Genomic DNA, 13,817 nt, shown 5'->3' with positions numbered 1-13,817 from the left:
CCCGGAGACGAATGAAGATGTGCGGGAGATAATTCATTTGGCAAGGATCTAACGGTCCGTGTCTACCATGTGCAATACAGGCCTTCTAGCATATGGGCAGTTTAATCGGCCAGGTTTTGTATATTTTTACGTGACAAGCTGCTCGCTGTGACTTTTGAGTCGAATGCTGAATCATGCGGGCTGCGTCGGCAGAAAAGGCATACGTCTATCAGTTCCTTGCGCATGCATCATTGTCATTGGTGTTGGAATGTGTGAATGCGCTCCCAGATGGAAAAGCGCTTATGCCTATTGCCCACTCCCGCTATATGTCCTTCAAAATCGACGCTTCGGTACAAGTAGCGAGGTACTACGATTGTCCATCGAGCAAGCAGACATCACCGAGCTTGTACTGGTTAGTAGACTGGCACAAAATACTCTGAAGCCTCCTTTGCACTGGTCCATACAACCGCTGCAGGATCTGTTAGAATTTCTTAGAGGCCCTGGGGATTGTTGACGCGACGCGTCGCGTCGCGTCGAGTTATTTAGGGGTACCAAAATCTTACTCCAATTGCTCCATTTCCGCTCAATAAAACAAACCTGAGACCAAGCTCTATTGTAATCGTTCAGGCTTCTGACAGAACTTGACATGACTCTCTAAAAGACATGTACAGACACAATGTCATTGTTTGTTCGTACGGACCTCTAAAGCTGCCGGGAATTGCCGTTTGGCAATTGCCACAAATTCTATCATTGACACTGACAGCAACACAATTGAATTCATCACAAGCTGAGTTCTGTGAATGTATAAAGTGTCTACGCTTTTTGGACATTAAATTCGCTTGGTTTTGTATCCTCTGCGATGTCGTCTTCCCAAGCACACGACCCCTTCGAACTCGACCTCGGCCTACGAACAGGTATACCCGCCAGTAATCCGGTTCAGTACGTTGCTCCTACATTAGAGGACACGCTCCCACGTACAGGCTCTCAGCATACAGGAGAGTCTAATCAGGACCCAACCTTTGGCGAACAAACCCAAAGTGAGACCACACTCGACATCCCAACACAGGTGTTGTCGAGAGAACCCTCATTCGAGCCCCAGGAACCAGTGAGTCATACCCATCAATTGTAGAAATTGCAAATTTTGATTACCTGCGTGTAGCCTTCTCGCTCATCAGCTCCGTCCCCCGCTCCCACGGAAATCATCCCCTTGGACCTCACTCAAGAGGAAATCGTAGAAGAAATCCAGAAAACGGGAATAAAAGTTCGCGATTTTGCCCATGAGGCCGTTCCAATTCCGCAGCGCGCTGTCGAGCTCTTTGATCCATTACAGGCGTGGAACACGTACGAGACCGTAATTTCGCACCCCACTATGATGCGGCCATGTCTTCCGGGGAAAATCACACGTCGCCTGCTTGATATTGGCTGGCTTAAGAAAGAAGATGAAGAGGAGCGATGGAGTAATAAAGACAGGGAAGCACTTGAGGCCTACGACAAACGACCGCATTACCCATGGCGCGCGTACAACCTTCCCAAACCCAAGCGGGAGGTGCTTGCTAAGACGTGGAGAATGAGGTTTCAAGAGATTACCGCTGAACAAATGCTGGCGACGATCTCCAGACCCTTCTCTAGATTCAGGGCGCCTTCTGAGTTTGGCGGAAACATAGAGAAAAAGCGTAGTGCCACTGCTGACCAAGATGTGCAAGATGGGGACGTTTCTCCGCGGACCAAAAAGCGACGTTTGGAGCAGAAAGACGCAGCGTCTTTGGCACCAATGCTGAGCCAGCCACCTGTTTTAATCAATGGTCGGCCACCCCAACAATACCCAGCCGGCAATCCTGCAGATATGCAGAAGCCATCGTCCTCCTTTCAACCAACTTCTACCCGTACGCTTCAGCGCGTATCGTCGTAATTTATGCTACGTTGCGATGGATTGCCCGCGGCGATTCTCACTGTGCCACTCCTGTCGTTTGCCTTTCTTTGACAATAATTGCCAATACGCGTCGTAAAGTAATGTTGTGACTGTATTACCTTTTTACTTGCTTGGGATGAGGTATCTCCGGAGATTGTAGCATTGCTATCAAGTTAGCCGTACTCCGTGTTCCTTGTAATATTCCTTGTAATGTTTTTTTTTGTTCTATTCACTTTCCAAACTCTTCCGTGAAAATAATCAGATAGACACGTGATAGCGACGTCGATCACCGATCATAATGATATAGATCATAATCGAAATTGCTGAACGGAGAGATTGACGTCGCGTTTCTAAAGACAATGTCGTGGGAAGCCTGCTGACGGCGGCTATGTTCCCTTCATATTGAGCTCAGGCTGTAGTTACATAAAACTTCGTATTAGCTTTGATCATGTTCCTTTCGTTTATTGGTTCTCCCACCTCGAGTTTTGTCGATACTTTTCTGCCATTCATATAATACTCAATTGTTGGCCTGCGATTACTCGCATCACACTTATGCCTCTAGCCAGCGTCTCTTGGGTTCTGCGCGCTCGATGAGGTTTAATGACATCCTCTTGACGGTTGACCATGCTGTTGAACCAAATATGATCATGTTTACTATCCCGAATTGCGTCCACATATCTACCGAACTGTGACCTCTTTCTGCTCCTGGCTCCAGTCTGCGTTCGCCGTTGTGTTCGCGTCCCAACTTTTGTGTACGTTTTGTTTCAATCACATGCCGTGTTACTGTTACGTTTCACGTCTTTGTATGGCAGGGCGCGGGTGTTTGCGCGCATTTTGAATCTGAAAGATACAACCGTTGCATTCTCTTTAGCCGCTATTTCCCTCTCCCACTTGATCACATATTGCTTATTGTGCGGCTGTGTTGTAATGCGATGATCATCCATGGTATTGAGTACTGTTCGCGTTGCGCGCTCATCTTTTGAGCTTACTCCGAGCAGGCAATGAACAAATACTCGGAGGGGCAGTGAAATTAGCGCACGATATGCGTCGAATTGCATGTGAGTCTTACATAATGCAAAAGTATTTGTACTTTGTATCAACTACACGGTACTTACTACTATAGTGACTCCGAGTCCTGAGTAAGGCCAGAGTCCGAGTCCACGTACGCCCACACATCCTTTATTATCGCTAACCAAACTACCTCTTACAGATCAGCGCATAGGGTAACCCGATCGAACATTCATCTCCCCCAATCAGACCGTTACCAGCACTTTGACCTCAGCACTCCGAGATCACAATCGAGATGTGCGTGTTCACACAATAAGAATCGAGGAAATTCAGTCATTCTATGTATCAGGAAGCAGACACCGCCATCGAGTCTTGGTGTGGGTGACAAGATCGGAGATGGGGACTCTAGCCTCATGCTTAACGTGCTTCCCCCTGAATTATGCGACACAGCGTTCAAGCAGATTATAGACGAGGTTGATTGGAATGTTATGTATCACCGTGGTATGCCCCTTCCATCACCTCGTGTTGCTCGGGCTCTGACATGGTTGGGCGTTCAGGTGGTGAGGTACCGAGGCGCGTGGCAGTCGAGGGGGAGATATCAAATGATGGAAGGTACTTTCTCTCCCCCCGCATTTTCGATGAGCTGATCCCGTTCAACTTCAGCTTCCCAATTTACCGACATCCTGCAGATGAGTCCCCTCCGCTTCGACGATTTTCCCCAACGGTAGCTACCATCCGCGAGCACGTGGAGAACGTTCTTAATCACCCCGTGAACCATGTCTTAATTCAACACTACCGCAGTGGTGCGGACTACATCTCAGAGCACTCTGACAAGACGATCGATGTCGTGCGTGGATCGAAGATAGTCAATGTCAGCCTAGGCGCTCAGCGAGTGATGACACTTCGTCTGAAACGAGATGGGGCGCAACAAACGGGTGACAGTGCCGTGACCCCACGGCCATCACAGAAAATTCCGCTGCCTCATAATTCAATGTTTGTCCTTGGTCTCGACACGAATGCGAAATGGTTGCACGCAATTAACCATGACAGACGTCCGATACATTTAAAGTCCGCAGAGGAACAATTCATGAATGGAGAGCGCATCAGTCTCACGTTCCGTCGTATCGGCACATTTCTTTCCGGAGATGAATCACGTATATACGGCCAGGGGGCCAGGGGAAAGTTCTGTGACGCGGGTCACGCAATTATGAGCGGCGGGGAGGAAGCTGCGAAACTCTTGGAAGCGTTTGGTAAGGAGAACCAACAGAGCGATTTCGACTGGGAAGAGGCGTATGGAGAGGGTTCCGACGTCTTGCATTTCACTCCGAGGGAGTCATGAGACAACCAACATCGGTGTTAAAGTTATTTACTGATTAGATTAAACACCTGTAGTGAAGTACGAGCTACGTTATCATTGTTTCTGTTGTTCTTCATGTCTCCCGCCTAGCAACGACGGTGACACTTAGGTGACATTGGAAAACACAGATACACAACTCTCTCCCGTACCACCATCACTGTCACCAGCTTGGTTTGTTGCAGTCATTAGCTTCCTGCAGCGCAGGAAGTTGTCAGTATTTCTAGCAAAAGCTTTGTGCCTCCTTTCGTTCTCCAACGTCACTCTTTCATTCGGTTCGAAGGTTGCAGCCGCTGGCCATCACTAAGGTCCGATTTGATTCCGTAAAGATCTGGTAAGCGGAAGCATTTTTGTTCGGTTTCCTTTTTGGGAGGGGCAAGATATTTAGTTTTTCAGGGCAGAGCGTGTTCGTTTTGTGCGCGCCTTCTTCCCACCTTTTGGTTCACCTATACGAAAGGCAAAGACACGAGGCTCTTAATCGTGGACTTGGAACACGAGGCTTGCCTGTTCCTTTTAGATCTCTTCGGTATATCGACCTTGGGGACTTTTATCTTAACCTCCCGCTCTGCATCTTGCTCTTCATCTTATTCGCATCCTCTCACTGGACATTCCATTTTCTAATATTCAACCAACCCGAAAAAAAACATCTAACGCGACACCAACTTATATTCGGCTACGTTTTCACGAACTCGCTTATTATTTCATCTTTTGCATGATATTTTCATTTTATTAACGATATGTCACGACTGCAGCCCAGCATGTCTTCAGAATCTCCTTTAAGCGCATCTGCGCCTGGGGATTCCCCAAACAGAGGCTACGTCTCTGAACGCCCCTCTTCTTCTACTCATCCGAGAATATCAGAAGGTTCAGAAGGTTATCCCTCATGGCTTCCAAGGAGGCCTCCGCCGCCTGCACCAGCATCAACTTTCCACTCCTCCGTCGGAATGTTCGAGCCTCCCCCACCCGAGACGTTCTCGGGCGGTCGAAAGGCTACACCACGTTCTGTGCGTGTTGTGAGCCTCCAGGAAAATGCGCAGGCTAGCGCTAATCCGTATAATCGCCGGGATATCACAGACCAGACTTCGCAGAGTAATCCTCTACGTCCTCGAGTCTGGTCACGTGCTACGACTACTGCCTTGAGCGAAACTGTAGTGTTACCAGCAGTCAAAACACAGGAGCACTCTCAGCCACCAAAGTTTCGGTCAACTGGTCTTCACCCGGAACTGCTTCGGAACCCTTCTGCCCTAACTCGTCTTTACTTTTACTCGCTTCCTCTTATGACTTTCTACCACATTCCTCTGCAAACATTCTTCGACTTCAATGCTATATTTATAATGCTGCAGTATGTTTATATCTTGTTCAAGGATCAATAGGCGCAGTCTCATTTTATCATTCCGCAGGATCGCCAGGTCTCCTAATCCTTCCGCACCAGGTGTGCCAGGTTCGGGCAAGAATTGGGCCCTCGGTGCTGCAGCGTACATAGCTTGTTGGCTGGCTTGGATTACTATGGTTCTTGTTCTATATGAACTTGTCTACTCCTTCTGGCGCCGATGGCGTGTCAGTGAGTACTATTGCTCAACAAATTATATTCGAGACTGAATAACGATATAGAGCGACCGCTCATCACGCCATTATATCTTTCTTCGGCTGCTTTCAACCTTGCTTCCATGACATCATACACGAACTTCTGCTTCATGCAATACATCCGCTTCTCGGCTTTCTTCGGCGAAAATGGTAGTCTTCGCGATGGCATTGCGGAAACGTTCTGGTTTTACTCGCAGAACCTGCCCACTGTCGCGCTTCTACTACCTAGAGCGGGACTCTCCCTAGCTTTGCTACTCGCATTTACATCCGCTTCTCCTGATTATGTTGCTATGCTCGAAGCTGGCTTTATTCGCCGTGATGGAACTTACTTCAGTGCGTCTGATGGCACACTAACGGCTTACGCCCGTGGCGTTCTTATAGCCAATGCTGCTTGGACGGCGTGGCGTGTTCTTGTGTTACTCTTCAGCTGGTGAGCAATCACAGGCTAATATATTTCGTTTTCTTCTGATTTTAAAAAATATATGAACAGGATTGGACTGTGGATTCTCAGTGGCCAGGCGTGCGCCGGACTCTGTGGGCCGCGCTTCAGATGGGAGGAAGAAGATCGCGAGAAGTCTCTGTCCAACTACAACGGTGACGGTGCCTCTGAAGCGGATGCTCTCCCGTGGCACTGGAAAATTTGCACGCGTCTACGTATCCAAGAAGCCTATGATTTCTGCTTGACGGTGAAGCCTCCTGCACGGTGGTCTGGTACCGCAAAGAAGGATGAACCGGGACTGCTAGGAGTGGAAACCTCCCCACCGTTTGAAGTTGACCAGGTGCTTGCGGCTGTCGGTTTGTCTTCCGTGCCACCACTAGCAAGGCGCGGTGCGCTTTCAGAGGATCTTTTCGCTCTTCCGAGAGAGGTGTCTGGTGAGGCGCCAGCACCTCCACCGGAGCTGTCCGAGATTATCCCCAAAGTTGTAAAGAGATCATCGAAGGATAAGGAGATGTCCGGTCCTTCGGCACCTCTCCTCAAGCTTCCGTATCCGTTCACCGGGTATGGTGCTCAAGTGTCATCTAAAGATCAAATTCCTTTCCCGCCTTCCCCTGCTTCCACGAAGGAAAAGCGCAGATCACCACCCACCAGCGGCTCAGAACGTCCAGCACAAGATGATGAAGAGGATGAAGAAGAAGAGGATGATGATGACGACGACGAAGATGACGATGAAGAAGAGGAATCAGACGAAGAGGCCGAGGTCGAGATCGAGGTCGAAAATAACAGCGAAGCTCCGCCACGTACCTCGGGTTCAATGTCCAGTCTTGGACAGCCGGTATCATCTCGTTACCCATTCCAAATTCGTCGTCCTGGCCGTGGAGGTTCAGTTTCTTCAACGACTGGTACACACTCGACTCCTAAGACACATCCATCAACGAATACTCGTTCAACGGTGTCGCGAACGTCAACTTCTACACAATCCACTGGCAATCGTGATACCTCATCTGAATCTCCCCATTCGCATGGCATGAGCTCGGGGTTGTCCAGTCCTAGTTCTGGATATGGTAGCCCGATACCTATGCCGCCTCGTCATCCCCAACCAGGCCGTGGTCGCGCTCGTGCAGGAACTGTTCCAGCGTTGTCGCCTCCCTCTCCGATCGTGTACGCTGCTCCCACCAGAATTCGTGTCGATAGTGCCAATACCGAGACTTTTGGTAGCGGCGGTTATGAATCCTTCCTTAGTGAGGAGGCTGACGATGACGATGAGGCAGAGGAGGATGGGGAGGAGGAGGACCAGACAGAAGACCAGTATGATGAGCCTCAGATGATGGAACAGCCTGTGCCTGAAGGTCCCCATGAAGCTGCGGAAGGCGAGGATAGTGTCGGTCTCCTCGGAGTTGGTCCTCGCAGCCCGAAATCATCGATGGTCAGCAGCCGTCGCCGTCGTGGTCATCGCTCAGATTCTGGGCGTTCACAATCTGGACGTTCTCGATCTAATTCTCGATCTGCCTCTCAATCGGGTTCGTCGAGTTCTCGTGCTGGTTCAGCTGTTCGTTCGCGGACGCAGTCACTCATACACAGTATCGGAGCCGCCTCACGATCATCGTTGGATCTTGTCCAGTCCATACGCTCTCGTGCAAATTCGTCTATGGCTCGTCTTGAGGAGGATACGACGTATTCATCCGACTCTCGCTCACGTAGCGGGTCGGAGGGAGTTCACAGCAGCAACGAGAATTATACTTTCGGAGTGAGGCCACCTATGGCAACGCTCTGGGTCACGTCTGAGAGAGACTTCCTCGAACCCCTCCATCTATACCCCCTCTATTTCTGCACCTTCAGAGGCGACTACCTCTCGTCTCACTGCTCGCCCTACTTCCCGTGAGCGAGTGGTCGAGCGATTAGATATTCCCGGGCGGCCGTATGGGGGACAAAGTGATGATAGCCGACCCGACATCAGTACCGCAGCTCAGTCGTTCATAACAGCGGCTGCTACATTAGAAGGCACCTCAGCGTCTAGTGAACCCCCAGCAAGTTGGCAAGAAGTGTCGCACATGGTTGACAGACCAGGCACTGAGTGGAGACCTGCATGAGCATTCCTCGTTTTCTCAGATTTTTTGCATGTTACTTATTTGACATCATCTATTCACATTCTTCCACATCATGACACGTAACTTGACAATTCTTCATTCCATAATTCAATATTCAACACTGGAGTTACATTTCACACTTATTCCCGCGCGAGACCGTTTACATAATTCTTCTACCGTTGATACTCCTGTTCTACCTAGCTCAATGACATCCTCATGGATTCGAACTTTTCCATCCACAAGCCTGTTATGACTGTTTGACTTCAGGCGGAATACATATTCTGCGGAACTAAATGAAGAGCGCACTTGATGACAATGTATTTCGGTTTTTGGAGCTGGGCGCTCAGCGCCCTAACAGTGCTGCATGTCAAGTACGTAGCCCCAGAGTTCACACCAACACCCCCAAAAGCTCGGGTAGATATGACATCGAAGTCAGAAAAAGTGTTTTTGAGGACTGTTGTGCAGGATGTTTTAAGCTTCACGAGCAGCACAAGGTAGGTCAAAGTAGACATACCTCATATCAATGACATGCTGATATCCAGGGTTGTGATCCGTGTCGAGGGGATGATCCCGTGGTGAACGGAATCAACGTTAATAAGCGCGTTAGTCAGATAAGCATAATTAACGTTCGAATTGAAAAGATTCTGCCGTGCCTGCAGACGTGTATCATTGTACTCAACAAGGCGCTGAGCGGGCGACGAGGAAACTTATTCTCGAGAGAAGTGGCAATTTCCCCGCCAGAGCTAAGCGCTAGCGATACTACATCCAAAAGATATTGGTCGATGCAATATTATGAATATTCGTCAGATTGACAAGGAAGCAAATAAACCGTAGTGTTACAATTATGGGCGACGACTGTACAAATATGCAGGAGATGAACCGCCAACCTCTGCATATCCAAAAAGAGGATAATGAGATCAAAAATTAGGAAAGCAACGAAGAAACTGGAAGAGTGCGCACGTTCTACCATCACATCGATCGTATCTAGATAGGAGTAATTTCAGAAACAAACAAATATACGACAGAGGAAAAAGGCTCACCATTGTCCTCCATTTCGAGGCTTGCAGGTGTATCATCGTCGTTGATTCTCGATCCGTCGTACAAAAATCTGATGAAGGGTTGTTCAGCAAATTGGGAACCAACACAGTTTGTGCCACCCATAACAATCCACCTGCCCAATAAGTGGAAATTTTACTCACCGAATGCTGCCCACATCCTTACCGACTTTAGTAGCATAAGCGCCTTGAAGCTTGCTCAACTTGGTGTTGCTCTTGATTTTGAAGAAAACCTCGTCCCCAGTTGAGCTTACAACCTGGGGGAGAAGATCAGACTTGCGATCCGTTGCAAGATGGGAAGTCGCGTCAATAGATGCGATGCCATCGATTTTCGTACCTTGACATTAATTGGCGTGTTCTCCTCAAGCTTAAGGTTGTCTTGTCCTTGAGACATTTGCTGCAGCTCTTCAGCCATGGTAGCGAGTAAAGATTGTACAAATAACGTGAATAAAGATCAGGAAACGCGGATAGATAAACTCGGTGAGGAAGTGACGAAGACAAGGAGGAACTTGTATGGACGGGACGGCGAGCAGAGATTGTCGGTGTTTGTACTGCTTCTTTTACCTAATCCGCACAGATCCTCAACTCCCCGCGGTAAGTGTGAAAGCAATCCAGCCTATGTATTCGGAATATGTATAAAGCTTTAAAAGGTTCAACGTTCAACTGTAAACCAAATCGATGTAAAAAATTATATGTGAAGGTATGTAACAATTAACCGAGGACTGCGAATGAAATGCTGACGATCATAATGAGTTTGAAGAACAAATGTTGATCAAGGGCCAAAAGGGATGTAACAAGTGTGATCCCTGTTTGAACTCGGAATGACTTAACTCGGCAACAGGCTATACATCCTTCTTCTTCCCTTTATCTTTCTTACCGGCTCTGCTAAGCAGCTTCCGTGCACGACTGTACTCCTCATCTTCGTCGCTCGAGTCTTGCCATATGACAGGTTCGCTGGATTCATCATGATTGGTGACGTCCTTCGTCGAGCTCCAGGGGTAACGGCCACGAGCTTCGTCATCTTCCAGAGCAGGCGGAGTAGGAGAAAATGTCGGCTGAAGAGATACTCGAACACTCTTTCGTCTTGTCGGTGTTTCGGTGGAAGATGACTCAGTGTCATGTTGCGCAGCCGGGGGAGTTGACCCCCCCTCGATAGGACTTTCCTCCGCCGTTCTATATGATGATATTGATATCATCGAAACTGAATCTCTTATCGAGACATCATTCAGTTCATTAGCCTGCCCGGGCCGGGCTGGTCTTGGAGTGCGCTCCTCGGGTGCATCCCGCTCTGGTGTCCGTCCACGAGGTTTACTATCCTCAGCGCTTACATCAGCTCCTCGTTTTCGTATCTCTGATAATAGAGCTGGGCTGGGTGATGGTGTACGGCTGGAATTTCGAAGAGCTGAACGAAGAGGTGACACAGCTGGTCGGGAGGTCTTTCTGGATTCGCTCCCAGGAACTGCAGCGGACTTGTGACTCCCCTTTCCTATAGACGGGCGACGAGGTGGGGTTTCGTGTTTGGGTCTCGCTGTTCCTTGTGCGCCCGGAACAACCGGGAAGGACTGAGATGCAGAAAAAACTGACCCCGGTGCACGGGGAATGTCCAATGATCCTGAGCGGACAGGAAGCCGATCATGGGAAAGTTTGGAGGACCACGTTGCGTTGGTAGGCACACCTGGCATAGGGGCACGCGGGACCTCAAGTTTAGTAGTATTTGGAGATGGACTCGATGAGCCTGTAGCTGTAGCACCCCGGCTGTTGCGATTCTGTCGTGCGACATCTTCAACGATGCTCATAAGGCTCACACTGGTGCTCCCTTTCGCTGGAAGAGGATGTATGGTTCCTGCTTTGGGTGTGCGCTTGGATCTTGATCTCGCAGTTCCAGGAGAATCCCCCGGGTGTTGAGGTGCGGCACCATATGTGAGAGAGGCTGACCGTCGTGGATAACCTTCACGAGACGCTTCCCCATTGCCACTGTCAAGATTCCCGGAGAGGTCTGTACTTGCTCTGCGATGTTGTGGCTTGACTGCTACCTGATTTGGGGCCGACCTTACGCTACTTCGCATTGAGAGTGAGGATGCACGTGAAAGATCGAGTGGTTGAGCCTGAGGACTGGAGGTTGGGGTTATCTGCCGCTTTACAGATGGACCTCGGTTAACAACCTCCGACTGACTCCGAGATGGGAGGCCTGCAGGAGTTGAATTGTTTGCGTCAAGCTCGCCGTCGGTATACCCGCCGTCCCTGCCCTTTAGCTCCGCAACTGACTTCTTCTTTTTCCGCCTGACGCTTGTGCGTGAACTTGCAGAAGGGGGTCCGTCAGTCTGCCATCCACTAGATGATGCGAGAGCTGTCGTCTGTGACCGGCCCTTGCGCAACTTCGCACCTCTTGAAGGCAGAGGGGGCTTGCGAATTGTCTCAGGCTCAGACTCTGAGCTGTCTTGAGATCTGGAAGCCTTCAGGTTTGCATCTGTTCGCGTAGACCAGCCCTTCTTCCCTTTGTTGCTTGTACTCGCATCCGGGGACTCTGTAGCACCACTCCACTCCACCCGAGTTTGATCCTTGTGCGAGATCTTGAATAAACCGCGCAGAGAGCCGAAGAAACTCATGGATGGCATACGCTCCCGCTGTTTACCGTTACGCTTGGGTGTGTGCTCAACAGCATCTGGAGATACTTCGTGATGCAGAGAGAAGTGTTTGGATTGACTGAATGGATCGTTCTCGACAACCTCTAAGGGACCTTGAGTCTCCTCTTCTTCACTGCTATCGTCCGCACCGCGAGCGCTGTCAGGGGATGGGAAGTAGGAGTTTGATACGACAGCAGGCCCCTCCCTGTACTCATTTTCGTCTATCTCGGTTATGCGCCTGGATAGTGGACGGCGTGCACTACTGCTAAGTAGGACGGGGCGGGTCTGGAGGTCTGTTGAACTCCCAGGTAAAGGGCCCCTGAGAGGGGACGGAGAACGGACACCAGTAGGCATAGTAAGTTCTGAGATGGCATGTGCAGGAGGAATACTGATTGTCACGTCTTCATGGCCATTGGAGCTAGGATGATCAGGAATTGCGCCTTCTTGGCTAGCTCCACGAGAGGGCCCGTCGTGTTGTTGCGAAGCACTTTGAGAAGGTGTGAGGGAGGAAATGTCGGAGGAGTAGGATATTGGGCCCTGTGTGACATGAGAAGGCAGCGTGAGAGGCTTTTGTTTGGGAGTAATGAACGTGGAGGGTGGATGCGAATTCGATGGAAATGACGCCAAAAGCGGTTGTGGTTCTGGATACGCGTGCATCACGCCTGTGAATAAATGATCTGAGACAACAAAACAATATAGAAACACACCTTGAGCATCTGAACTTGAAGCATTAAGAGTCTGTAAGGCCCGGAGACCTTCCTTGCCCATTTCGCCCCAAGTCCACCCACAATCAACAAGAGCCCGACAGCGAGCACCGAGACCTTCTCTAGCTATACTGACCCGAAGTGCCTCTAGCTCCAGCTCTTTAGTAGCCAAATGAGCCTCACATGCGCGTAGCTCCTCTTGAGTTTGCAGAAGTTTGGTATTCGAAGAGCCGTGTAACATAGAGTTGGTAGAAGGGAGAGATATGAATGAGGTAGAACCAGACGGTAGATTCAGTGATGAGCGAGGGTCCCGTGTGGTCTTGGATGATTTGGAAACTTTGATTAGCCGAGTTACCCTGAAATGAAGGTTAACGGAGAGCTAGCAGAGAAAGAGTTGGGACAGACAGAATTTCCCTGTCACGGAGAATAGCTGCTATGTCTTGCTCGAGTTTTATCAAGTGGGCAAGTTGATCGCGCCAGTTCTCAACCGCCTTATTGTAAAGCTGAAGAGCATCGTCCGCGCCGGAGAGGATATCAACGATGGTGGCAATGGTTTGTGCCAGAGAGACCGAAGAACTACTAGGTATAGCTGAAGGTGAGGCAGCTGCGAATGCAGAAAGAGATGCTAGAGCAGCATGTGATATTGGGAAAAGAGCGGATAGATGTTTCGTATACTCCTTTTCGTGTGCTATGAGGTTGGACAGGAGACGAGAGTCTGGAGGACGGTGGACCATCAGTTAAAGATACAACAACGTATGATCGATTGGGTCGTGCTTGATGATGAGGGAGTGTTGCAGTCCACTGCGGTCAACGGTGAGGAGAAATATTTGGATAACAATATCTCCAACAAGGTCCTGGAAGGAGCAAGCAGTGTGTCACGAGGCCGTGCGCACCAAACGTGACCCGCGCTGTAGAAATAGGCGATTTCTCTCCATCTTCAGTTCGCCATGACCCGCATGCAAGTGCTGCGCAGGGATAACGGAAATAATACTCATTCTTGTGTAACAGTACGTGGTCAAAATCCCTAGTACTTGTCGTGGTCATCTGCCACCGCAGCTTCCTTTAAATTTTTAG

The 13,817-nt window shown here is 49.6% G+C and overlaps 5 protein-coding genes across 5 annotated transcripts; 3 read left to right on the top strand and 2 right to left on the bottom strand.

The window, feature by feature from the left end:
* Nucleotides 1-718: 718 nt before the first annotated feature.
* Nucleotides 719-2,222, top strand: HD556DRAFT_1293674 (uncharacterized protein). The gene is made up of 2 exons (XM_041299407.1): nucleotides 719-1,084; nucleotides 1,139-2,222. The coding sequence occupies exons 1-2, from the start codon at nucleotides 839-841 to the stop codon at nucleotides 1,886-1,888; spliced, it is 996 nt and encodes a 331-aa protein (XP_041158935.1). The 5' UTR covers nucleotides 719-838; the 3' UTR covers nucleotides 1,889-2,222.
* HD556DRAFT_1432651 (uncharacterized protein) lies at nucleotides 2,099-4,235 on the top strand (the record flags this gene model as incomplete). The annotated part of the gene is made up of 4 exons (XM_041305145.1): nucleotides 2,099-2,136; nucleotides 3,246-3,397; nucleotides 3,454-3,508; nucleotides 3,560-4,235. 4 exons carry the CDS (start codon nucleotides 2,099-2,101, stop codon nucleotides 4,233-4,235), a joined length of 921 nt encoding a protein of 306 aa, XP_041158934.1.
* Nucleotides 4,236-5,008: 773 nt separating this feature from the next.
* On the top strand, nucleotides 5,009-8,363 carry HD556DRAFT_1432650 (uncharacterized protein; the record flags this gene model as incomplete). The annotated part of the gene is made up of 6 exons (XM_041305144.1): nucleotides 5,009-5,592; nucleotides 5,651-5,811; nucleotides 5,862-6,264; nucleotides 6,325-6,354; nucleotides 6,385-8,020; nucleotides 8,064-8,363. 6 exons carry the CDS (start codon nucleotides 5,009-5,011, stop codon nucleotides 8,361-8,363), a joined length of 3,114 nt encoding a protein of 1,037 aa, XP_041158933.1.
* A 707-nt stretch (nucleotides 8,364-9,070) lies between these two features.
* On the bottom strand, nucleotides 9,071-10,043 carry HD556DRAFT_562303 (ubiquitin-related domain-containing protein). Its single transcript, XM_041310962.1, has 5 exons — nucleotides 9,753-10,043; nucleotides 9,560-9,672; nucleotides 9,401-9,468; nucleotides 9,321-9,344; nucleotides 9,071-9,249 (listed from the first exon to the last, which is right to left on the bottom strand). Exons 1-5 carry the CDS (start codon nucleotides 9,828-9,830, stop codon nucleotides 9,203-9,205), a joined length of 330 nt encoding a protein of 109 aa, XP_041158932.1. The 5' UTR covers nucleotides 9,831-10,043; the 3' UTR covers nucleotides 9,071-9,202.
* Nucleotides 9,930-13,676, bottom strand: HD556DRAFT_1380120 (uncharacterized protein). The gene is made up of 3 exons (XM_041303222.1): nucleotides 13,149-13,676; nucleotides 12,747-13,099; nucleotides 9,930-12,680 (listed from the first exon to the last, which is right to left on the bottom strand). Exons 1-3 carry the CDS (start codon nucleotides 13,475-13,477, stop codon nucleotides 10,258-10,260), a joined length of 3,105 nt encoding a protein of 1,034 aa, XP_041158931.1. The 5' UTR covers nucleotides 13,478-13,676; the 3' UTR covers nucleotides 9,930-10,257.
* Between the last annotated feature and the right edge of the window lie 141 nt (nucleotides 13,677-13,817).

This window comes from Suillus plorans, assembly GCF_016647745.1.
Source record: "Suillus plorans strain S12 chromosome Unknown HD556scaffold_37, whole genome shotgun sequence".
NCBI classification, from domain to species: Eukaryota; Fungi; Basidiomycota; class Agaricomycetes; order Boletales; family Suillaceae; genus Suillus; species Suillus plorans.
Note: the sequence above shows the minus strand (reverse complement) of the source record. Positions and strands in the feature narration are given on the sequence as shown.